Raw genomic sequence first — 11,457 nt, 5'->3', positions numbered from 1 at the left:
AGTTTGTAGTAGACCACAATATTGTAACTGTACATTGAACTATAATGCAGCCTTTGCAGTTGTCTAGACAGATTCTATATTTAATTATTTTCTTTATTTACATTTCTATATTCATAATTTGATTGTCTTCGTAAAGTATGCCTTTTCTGTGCAGCAGATGCTCCTTCTGTTCAAATGGCACATTCGATCTAATCACAATCTAGTCACGCTCTACAAACACTAATTGCCTATGCGCCATATCATTTGACCCCATTAGAGCGGCCTGATGGACATATTTTGGAGGCGTTTAGTGCAACAACTTCTCCAGTGCGGCATCCAGAGTTGAATTGGCATGCTGTGCGCGTAGCACCCAGACCCCTCTAGGGCTTTACCTGAGTCTAGACGCATCTCACTTTCTCCGCACTGCCGCACGCTCAACCACGGCCGCCTCGCGCACAGGTTCAACGGAGAGCGCGCGGCAGGTCGCACGCATCAGCATTCAGACAGCTTTCTTCAATTCGGTCTGCCTGTGATCGGTGACTCTGTGCTCTAAACCGAGTGACAGAATGATGCACCCCTCGATAATTCTGTGCTCGGGCGTCTTGCCTGTGCGTTCACGGTGAATAGCTGCCTGTAGAGAGAAAGTGTCCGACTCCTCCATTGAAACACTTTCCAGGAGATCGCAAGCAAGGAGGTGAGTGTTTTAATGCATGCACGAGCGGTTCGTGCCACTTTAAATAGGGCCAGGGGCAACCACGTGGGTTTAACACATTTATTTATTGTTGTGGCATGGGGCAGTTGAGAAAGATTTGAGGGGATTTTTGGATAGGGGTATTGTTTTGTGAAGGTGTGCGATTGCATTAGATGAGGGGAGGGGGGATGGGTTTGCAAAACTTTAACCACTTCAATGACTTGCTGCCGAGAGCTTGATTTATGAACGTTAAGTTGCATCAATGCGTCCATCTATATATTTCCAACTTTTGAGCCATGCATAACATCGCTTGCATTGTTAGCACGTTTTTCTGGAAGATTTGAGGATTTATACTGGAGGAGGGCATTAATGTGTATTGCTTTCAGACGTCAAATGGTTAATGGTGTCTTGTCTCGCGGATCAGTCTGACTCGCCCCCAGTTGCTGCATTTGTCCCGGGATGACCTGTTGATGTCGGGAAAAGATGGTGTCGAGACCCCCTTCCTCCAAAATGGAGTAGAATTTAACCACATAATATTGCATATAAAATTCAATAATTGCGCCGCGTGCAATCAAATATGACTACTACTTCTTAATTTGCATGCGATTTGCAACTATGCTGCAGGAGAACGATAATAATAATGCATGCATATGGATGTTGCTGGGCGAAACGTTTTGGGGATAGACATCATGGTATGTGCAGGACTGTAACTCAGCCCGACATTGCATAGCATTGCACTGGCACCGAGGGGGCGAGAGAAACGGATGTGCGCTCCTCAATAATTCATCTGTCTCACTATTTTGGTGACAGGGATATTTGAGTGAGCTGCTTTTAGCTCTTTGGTCGCTGCATCAAGTGTGGAAACCAGGCAATCGGGGAATTATTTCAAAATTTTCCGCCCCCCGGGGCCCGTGCCAACCCGGAGCTCGTATCCAGCTGGGCAGCGGTGCGGGCACACACACTCACCGGGGACCGCAGCTCTGCAGCGGTCGCCCACATCACAGAAACACCGGCGCCCGACTTTGAAGTGAGATTGCAAAATATTGTTAATTTATTACCTTAATGTTTTTTTAATTAAAACCGTTGTTATTATGCCATTCTGAAATAGCGCTGTGCGAGTGATACAAAGCAAACAGTCTGGGTGAACTAAACGGCATTTTAGCTGCATCCTGAAGCTGAAATCACATTATCGACAATCGAAAATAGCTACTAGTTTACTCTTAAACACTATTCGCTCGGGATAAGTATTACCTGGGGACCTCGTCTGATTTAGAAATGGCCCAAACAACTTCTGAATTTTTAAACCAAGTTTATAAAAAGTTTAATTTATATATATATATATATATATATATATATATATATATATATATATATATATATATATATATATATATATATATATATGTTTCTTAATAAATGTGATTGATATTGGCTCAAGGACTAGCTTTAACACTTTAAACTAGTGTGGTTCAATCCAAAAACTATTTCCAAAATGGCATATTACTACAGTTACTATTAGTGCTGGTAATACATTCATATTTATATTACATTTTCTTCAAACAGCATATGAATCTTTCTGATATGTACATTTTATCAGTGAAGTGCTGACTACTAATTAGAGTTTTAGAGTAGTAAGGATAACCCACAGTAACTGGTAAACATTTGTGACATTTGTGACAATAGTCGACATTTGAAGTGGATTAGAAAAGTTCATCAAAGTTGTCCTAACACAAGAGAACACATTTTGGTTTTAAGACAACTTTGATGATAGGCTTTGATCCACTTCAAAAAATAGGTTAAATGAATAAAATAAAATAAATCCATTGTATTGTATTGTTATCTATCTATCTATCTATCTATCTATCTATCTATCTATCTATCTATCTATCTATCTATCTATCTATCTAATCATAAAATTGTATTATAAGCCTATAGGTTAAAAGAAGTATAAATGGATGTTTCTTTAAAAACTAGTAGTGGTTTTGTAACGAAGCAGAACCTTGCTGCTCTGCCAGACGAATCTTTGATCTGCTTGCTTTAACCTCCTGATCGACCTTTGTACAAAGATACAAGGCAAGAAGTTAGAGTGAAATTACTCAGTACACCTTTAGTGGGGATTTTTGATTAAACTGTTAGGTACTTTTCAGTTGCTTTGTCTCATTACGCCGTAAAAAGATCCGGTGATGATGAACACAGAACTTTTGGTTGTTAAAAATGAACAGAAACATTTATACAAGTGATCAGTTGATCTACACTGCATTCTATATTTAATGATTTAGCTGATACTTTTTTCCAAAGCGTCTTATAACATGAGAAGTTCTGGCGTTTCAAACATTTTTTCAGAAAAGTAAGTTAGATAAAAGAGCGACAGGAATAGTGAAAGCATAGAAAGTGAAGCAGGATGCAGGTTAAGTGATCATTAGCAGAAGGATTGAGAACAAGTAAACAATGTATGTGTATGAAAGTAACTGCACTTCAGTTTGAGTGTTGTTGGTCACACAGAGTACATAGATTTAGGACTTTAAATAAAGTGCAACCAGAAACCTCAAAATCTCAAGAGTTACTCCTTTGCATGTTGGATAGTATAATACAGGATGACATAGTCCTAACTGGCTGATATATGACCCCTAGACAGTCATTGCATCAGGGATGTGTTCTAATTTTCTGTTAAAGAATATTATTGAACCACTTTGTGTGTGCAATCTATTCATCTTTTGCTTTTGAAAAAAAAATTATTTTATTTGTTGGAAAGTATGTGTTGGCCTTTGGCTTAAGAGCAGAGAGTATTTGTATGATCCTAAAAAGAATAGACTGTAGGATTATAAATGGTTTATGACTCATAAATAACCTCTGGATGGCCCTAGGCATAATCTTCGGTGATATTAAGAATGTGTATCAACATTTATTGCTTTTGTTCATTGTCTAATTTCCTGGGGAGAATGTATGCATTTTCTGTTTCTATGTTATGGACTTGACAGTCATTGGATTTTGTTTGTGAGACTGCATGCACTGACCTCGGAGTTAGAGCGGCGAGAACCACTGTGAATCCATGGTATTATAAGAATAGATGATGATATACTGCAAGTGTGTGTGTGTGTGTGTTTGGTGATTCCAGAAATCTTTGAAGCTTTATTTAAGAGTCACATTGTTAAAATGTAGGTCTGTAAGACAATTGCTTTTTTTACTACTTAAATGCTTCTGTGCTGTCATTCAAAAGTTTTTCAAGGATGGATAAAGTAACTGTAAAGGAATTAATAATTTTACATATTTTTATTTCAAACAAATGCTGTTGTTCTTTTGAACTTTGTTCATTAAATTATCCTGAAAAAAAGCTTTAGTTTTTTATTTATTTATTTTATTGTATTACAAAAATGCACAGATGTTTTCAGCATAGATAATATGAAGAATTATCTTTTTAGCAGTAAATCAGCATATTAAAAGGATTCTGAATGATTCTGATGTGAGACTGGTGAAGACTGGAGTAATGGCTTTGCAACCACAGAAATAAATGATATTCTTTAAATATATTAAAATAGGAAATTTATTTTAAACATAAACAATATTTGTGCTTTTACTGTATTTTCAGTCAAATAAATACAGTATGAACATTAGAGACTTCACACTAAAAACTAAAAAATCTTACCAAACCCAAACTTTTGAATGATATATGTGGATCTACACATGCCATTTTTGTTTGCTATAAAGTCATCTTGTGTAAACCATTTTTTTAATTTATTTTTTAAAATAGAACTGAATCTTTTTAGGCTTTTTTATTTCTCAAAAACAATGTTTAATTACGGTTATTAATATATGAATGATAGACCTGTCCTCATATCCCACTGGTAAGCATTTAAGGAATCTGCACACTTTTCACTTTTTCATTGCTGTTGGAATTTTGGTTGGAAAATTGATTGAATTCTGCTAAATAAACACCTGGGACTGGTGGGGGTGGGTGAATGGGACTGTGTAGGAATGTGAATGACAAGTTTAATTTTGTGGAAATCTGAAGATATTTTTGCAACCATCTGTAGGCATGGATTATGTAGAGGCCCTGCCCATTGGTCATTATTATACAAACTCTGGTCAAATAATTTAGAAATTTACACTTTAGTTCTGAAGTGTTTTGTGTTTTCTTTTTCCACAGACTCTGTAGTGCTGAGCTTTAAGATATGGCTCAGATGCTGCAGATGGCGATACCCAACTTTGGCAACAATGTCTTGGAGTGTCTTAATGAACAGAGACTTCAGGGACTGTACTGTGATGTATCAGTGGTGGTGAAGGGTCACACATTTAAAGCCCACCGGGCAGTGCTGGCTGCCAGCAGCTCCTACTTTCGAGATTTGTTCAACTCTGGATGTAAGAGCTCTGTTGTGGAGTTACCACCAGCGGTCCAGCCTCAGAGCTTCCAGCAGATCCTTTCCTTCTGTTACACCGGCCGACTTAGCATGAATTTGGGCGATCAGTTTCTCTTAATGTACACGGCAGGATTCCTGCAGATTCTGCAGATTATGGAAAAAGGCACAGAGTTCTTCCTAAAGGTAAGCTCACCAAGTTGTGACTCACAGGGACTTCACACAGAAGAAACACCACCATCAGAACCCCAGAGCCCTGTTACTCAAACTGGGAGCGGTACAGTAGGAGGGGGTGCAGTTGCCACTGCAACAGCTCGACCTGCTTCCTGCCTAACGCCCCTTCCTTTAGTGTCAAGGGTGAAGACAGAGCAGCAACCTCAAGCCCAGCAGCCCCAACAAGAAGCATCATCATTTTCAGTGGTTTGCACTCCAGTTGCTAAGCGTCTTTGGGAGGGAGGTAACCGTGAAGGAGGTGGAGGATCTGGAGGAGGAGGAGGTTTGAGGAAAGCAGCCCGCTATTCACAGGAAGTGGCACGGGGCACGGGAGGGGCACTGCCTCAAAGTGCAGCATTATTGGGTGGAAGTGGTATCACTAATAGCAACAACAACAACAACAATAATAACAACAACAGCAGTAGCACACCGGAAGGCACCAGCCCAGGCACCCCCAGCATGTACACCAGTGACTCGCCAATCTCGTACCACGATGATGATGAAGAAGAAGAGGAAATCACAGACGAAACGACAGAAGAACAGTATAGACAGATCTGTAATATGTACACTATGTACAGCATGTTGAATGTAGGGGCAACAGGTAAGAATAGCTGAACTAAAATTTGATTTCATTGATAGGTTGCTGATACTTCTCAAGTAAATTTATTAACTGACACTTCTGAACACTACATTGTGATAAGAGACTTTAGTATGTTGTAAAATTGTGGGAAATAAATTGGGCCAAGTATCGAGCCCTGAGGAACTCCATCAATAGGATTTTTTAAAAGTAATCATGCAGACAACAAACCAAACAAAGTTAATTTGCTATATATATATATTTTAAAATATATTTTTAAAGGTTATCAAGAAAAGTCAATATTACTTATATACTCTAAACAATAGGTTAAACTTAGGTTTAAACAATAGGTTATAATTGTTTCATCACTGCTTCTCCATTCACCCAGTCCCCCGCCCCAACAAAAAGAATTCAAAGCAAAATACATGTTTATTTATGCTATTTGTTAAAATGCATTTAGTTTATGTATGTAATTTTTAAAAATATATTTATCTATCTTTTTAGATATTTATCTGCAGCTTTATAGGCAGTTTAGAGTCAATATATGTTTTTATTTCCAATTTTTATATATCTCAATCCCCTTTGTAATCTTGGTTCAGCCAGCGAACGAGTGGAGTCACTACCAGACCACCTCACAGTTGAATCAAGGGGAAGAGGAGTTCGAGTGAGGCAAGATCTGGCCTCTCTTCCCAGTGAGCTCATTGCACAGATCGGAAACCACTGTCATCCTAAACTCTATGAAGAAGGTGACCCTGCTGAGAAACTGGAGCTAGTAACAGGCACCAGTGTTTTTATTTCACGTGCTCAGCTGATGAACTGCCACGTTAGTGCAGGCACACGTCACAAAGTGTTGCTCAGACGGCTCCTTGCTGCCTTTTTTGACCGGTGAGTGAAATTTTGGACCTTTATTCAACAGAAAAGAAAAAAAAACTAATTAGTATTTAAAGAAATTGTTCATACAAAAATAAAAATGTTGTCATGATTTACTCACCTTTAAGACTTGCCTTTTGCCAGAATGGAGATGTTTAACATAATGTCAAAGTCGATCTTTTCTATACAGAATGATATGAGAGTAAATGATGCAAAAATGTTCCTTTCTTGAGTGAACTGGCTCTTTAAAATTAAAAATGTAAAAGTTAAAAGTTATTAATGGGAATTTTTTGGGGTTTTAAAAAGTTTTTTTTTTTAAGACCACAAAACACTCCACAAAAAAACTTGGTTTGCTGAACAGTTTTCTTGGTTTGGAATCCGAGTTGCTCTTGGGATTTACAGGTCAGATTTGTATGTATTCAAAGTGTATCATCCTTTATTTTTCCTGTAGAAGCACTCTTGCCAACAGCTGTGGGACAGGCATTCGGTCCTCCACAAATGACCCCAATCGCAAGCCACTCGACAGTCGGGTTCTCCATGCTGTTAAGTGTAAGTTGCGGTAAAAGGTGTTTTATCTACTTTGAGTTTTCAAACATCATTCAAAATAGCTATGTGTAAAAAGTAAAATATAACTTTTTATCTTTATCTCTAGTTTACTGCCAGAACTTTGCTCCTAGTTTCAAAGAGAGTGAAATGAACGCGATCGCTGCAGACATGTGCACTAATGCACGCCGCGTAGTACGCAAGAGCTTGATTCCGAAACTGAAGCTTCTGATGGCAGAAAGTGACGCATATGCCAACTTTCTTCCGGACACTTCCAAATTGGAGTCTGATGGCTTGGCTGTGGAGCATGCTTTTGAAACAGGATCCCTAGAAGGTGGCACAGCCTCTGAATCTGGCCAGTCATCTACAGATGCCCTGCAAGGTGTGAGCGGGGAGGGTAACAGCTTGTTTTAGTGAGTAACACTACCATAGTTCAGTCATTCATTCCTCTTCCACTTCTCCATCACATCCCAGTCTCACCTTGTGCGCTGATGTAATTTGGAAGCACATTCCTGAAGAGGAGGGTCCTGTAGGTATATTTGGGATGAGCGGAAGGGGAAATGGTGTCTGAAAGCTCGTATCCAGTCTGAAAACACTGTCATGATTCTGAATGTATAATTTTGGAGAATCCAGAAAGTTAATGTTGCTGGACATAAGATTGTATTCATCTGTTAATATTAAGTGGCTGTGTACCTGCTTTCTGGACTCCATTTCCTCTTTCTGCAAAAACACCCTGAGACACCTTTACTTTTTTTCTTTTTAATTAGATTTTCCTTTTATCTAAATAACATTTGTAATTTTTTTGCCAACTATTCAACTTTTTGTCTTGCCAAGTATCCCAAGAGAGGCAATGTGCCATTTATGAATGTAATGAATTTGTAAGAGGCAATCTGTTTATCTGAAACTACTGTTGAGTTTTGATAGAAAGAGTCTGTGCAAAATTCTTACCTTTTGATCAATGAATAGTGAATTGTTATTCACATGTTTTTGCATTAGCAAAATCCAAAATCTATTTTAATCATTTTATTTTGGTATATTACCAATGCTTCACATTGTTACTTTGGTTTATTTGATCAAAATCGGCACACGTTTTTACTGTCAAATATCTCCAAAGCAAATCCCAAAACACTCTCACAAGGTCTTTTAAATTTGTCTTTATGTTCTTAGTAGTTTTGTACGACACATGACGTAGGGCTGGCGTCTGTGTGCTCTGTAAATAAGTCTGTATGAAGGCTGCAGATGGTAGTATTTGATGTGCTGTATCTCACAGTTGACTGCTTCATGCACCGATTGCACAAGCGTGGTGCATGCTGCCGCATGGCGCATTCTAACATGCTATGCTTCAGCGCCTCAGACAGAGATGCATTAAATGCTTTGATGAGTGCAGTATTAGAGATTGGCACTGAACGGGCATTAGTGCCCTAGCTACAGTGGTTCTAAACCACTAAAGACCACTCTGAGAGTGGAAGCTGTTTTGTAGTCTCTTTGTTTTTTTTATGCGGATTTGAAAAGACAGTTTTTAATTGTCTCTTGATGGCTTTCGGGTTTCAGAAAGAGGAGTTCTTGAAGTCTGTAATGCTAATGAAGAGCTGTTTTAATCCCAGATTTGAAAAAGAAAGAACCATGTGACCATGTCATTTAAAGTGTAGTTGCACTCTTAAACATATTTAAGGATGTGCTATAATTAGATTCCCAAAGTATGACCTGCATCTTCAGGTGTTTTAAGCACACTTATGTCGTGAAATGTGGACTGTATTGTTTGAATTTTTCATTCTCTGGCTGTGATTGGACAAGATAATCTCAGTCCAAAAGCATCAAATAATTTTTAACCTAAAAACTAAAATATTAACACAGAACCCTACTGTTTGTGGGTTTTAAATGTTTACACTTAATTTAAAAGGACAGTTCACCCAAAAATGCTAATTGTCATTATCTACTCACCCATCCATTCCATCCAAAACTGAATGGCTTTATTTTGTGAAACACAAAAGAAGATATTTTGAAGATGTTGGTACCAAACCAGTTTTATATTTTGAAGAATATTGGAACCAATTTGGTGACCATTGACTTCTATTGTATAGACCAAAAAAAAAAACACATTGCTTAAAATATATAATACATAATTATATAATGATATATTATTATACTATAATCATAAAATATTCATACTAATCATTAAATACTGTTTTGGGTAGACTATCCATAAGTCTGTCAGTACACTGCACTGGGCCAGGGGACAGAAGACTTGTACCTCTCATCCACGTGGTACAATCCTAAGAGACTGCACCAAGTCTTAATCATAGTACGATAGGATGAGAAGAAGACAATTGCACAGAAATCTTAACTAGATTTTCCAGCACTGCCTTAAACGTGGACGTTCATGCCTGGGAGTCTTACACAGCCAGTCTGTGAAAGAAATTGTTGGAAGGTGAGGGCACTGAATGCCTGGATGATCCTGCATGCATGCGTGCTGGTGTGCTCCTCTACTTTTTCCTCTGAGTTTTAACCACCTTTTTTTTCATTTCCATTTTTGGAGATACACATGCTAATGTCTGTGCATTCATGTGAGGAGGCTGACAGGAAACCGCGAGTGTTTGCCAGAGGCATGCTTTTTATATGGGTGCATTTGTTTATGTGTACGTGCTCAAATGTAAGTCTGGTTTTTGTGTGCCAAATGCACGTCTGAGAGAGGGTGCATGGGTGGTGTTGGTTTATGACTGTGGAATATGTGCATTGTGTGTGTGTGTGTGTTGATGGGTGGGTGGGTGGCTGGTATGTGCGTATGCAGAGATCAGAGAGCTCTGTTTGTTTTTGTCTGACTCAGAGAGGGAGACATACAGTGCAGACGCAAGCAGAGAGGGGAGGGAATTTATTGGTGAGGAGATGGATGTTCACACACACACACTTAAACACACAACTGGTGCAGTGAGCCGTTTCCCAAATGGAGGCATCAAATGGTATGCTTTGACTAAACAAACTATCAGCTTGCATTTAATCTCATCTGATTTCACTCCTTTTGTTTCTTCATTGAAGAGTTCACACGAAATCAAAATGGATCCAATTTACTGTCCGAATACACATTTCTGGGGCTTTGTGTATAAAGCTTTGCATAGATTTTATACACACAAGAATCCATACAAACAGCAGATTTTGAGTATAACTAAATGGTTTCAGATTTATAAAAACATATGTTTGTCAGAACTTGTGAAAAGAAAGTTCAGTTTTCAGCCTTGTCTTCTTTTTGAAATAACCATATATATGGAACTTATGGCGCTTTTAATTATTCATAACCTTTTCCCATATAATTTACATATGCATAATTTCATCCAAATACAACTGCATTTAAAGTTTGCATGCAATAAAAATTCACCATTTCTATCTTGCATTCATAAATCTCTCTCTCTCTCTCTCTCTGGCTTTGTGTTGGACTGTTCCTCATTGCACCTTTTGAAATACAACGTAATAGGAAAAAGAAAGAGAACAGCAGTCAATGTTACTTCATCCCTATTAGAATGTACATATATGGAGCTGGATCCTCCGTTGTACAGCTTGATAAGACTGTTTTTTGTACTATCATGTAGGACACACAGGCAGGACCAGGGTTTTTTTTTAGGAAGCAGCCAGCATGCATGTCCATGAGGGCTTGATTTGTGATGTTTTCAACTCACAAAACACTTCTTAACATGTTCTGTTCAGTAGTGCATTGGTGAGATTGGGTAGCACATAGTGTGCTCTGAACTAAGACTAGTAGAATTATCCCGTGTAGAATTTAAACCCCTGTCCTGCACACTGGGTTCACTGGGCACACTGGTCTTATGTTAGGGATCCTCTAATTTATCAATCAAACAAAGTATTATGTTATACATACAAAAAAATTATCTAAGTCAAACAGAACAAATAAGGTTAGGCTTTGGCCGCTCTCAGACACAACAGTGAATACCATACACACACACACACACACACAGTAATAAAGGAATAAAAAGTAATAAAATGGATGGGAAATTATATATATATATATATATATATATATAAGCTATGATTTTGTTTTGTTCTACTCTAGAATAGTGCTTGGCCATTGAGATGCTACTAATTTAACATAGACTGTAGAGTTGCCAAGCGTTTTGTAAAGGAACATCATGAGATTTACAGTAGGTAGGAGACAGAGAAATGTTATATTTTTGCTTTGTATGTTACTGAAGTGCTGGGAAGGGATGAGGGCATCTGAAACTATA

The 11,457-nt window shown here is 38.2% G+C and overlaps 1 protein-coding gene across 2 annotated transcripts; it reads left to right on the top strand.

Moving 5' to 3' along the window:
• The first annotated feature begins 281 nt into the window (after positions 1–281).
• LOC132119582 (nucleus accumbens-associated protein 1-like) lies at positions 282–9,246 on the top strand. Of its 2 annotated transcripts, XM_059529669.1 has the most exons (6): positions 282–673; positions 4,815–5,836; positions 6,412–6,697; positions 7,134–7,231; positions 7,335–7,607; positions 7,700–9,246. In XM_059529669.1, the coding sequence occupies exons 2-6, from the start codon at positions 4,840–4,842 to the stop codon at positions 7,720–7,722; spliced, it is 1,677 nt and encodes a 558-aa protein (XP_059385652.1). In that variant the 5' UTR covers positions 282–673; positions 4,815–4,839; the 3' UTR covers positions 7,723–9,246. The 2 variants fall into 2 exon arrangements, with proteins under 2 accessions (XP_059385652.1, XP_059385651.1); XM_059529668.1 differs by having other exon boundaries at positions 283–673; positions 7,335–9,246.
• The last annotated feature ends 2,211 nt before the right edge of the window (positions 9,247–11,457 follow it).

The sequence above is a fragment of the Carassius carassius genome, chromosome 38 (genome assembly GCF_963082965.1).
Source record: "Carassius carassius chromosome 38, fCarCar2.1, whole genome shotgun sequence".
NCBI lineage: Eukaryota > Metazoa > Chordata > Actinopteri > Cypriniformes > Cyprinidae > Carassius > Carassius carassius.
This window is presented reverse-complemented; position numbering and strand designations above follow the sequence as displayed.

What these genes read in the sequence shown, in the direction of transcription:
- LOC132119582 (XM_059529668.1), top strand. Translation starts at nt 4,840, where the DNA reads ATGGCTCAGATGCTGCAGATGGCGATACCCAACTTTGGCAACAATGTC. An exon ending in CTTGCTGCCTTTTTTGACCG is followed by an intron (nt 6,698 to 7,133) that starts GTGAGTGAAATT and finishes TTTTTCCTGTAG; the next exon opens with AAGCACTCTTGCCAACAGCT. An exon ending in GGTTCTCCATGCTGTTAAGT is followed by an intron (nt 7,232 to 7,334) that starts GTAAGTTGCGGT and finishes CTTTATCTCTAG; the next exon opens with TTTACTGCCAGAACTTTGCT.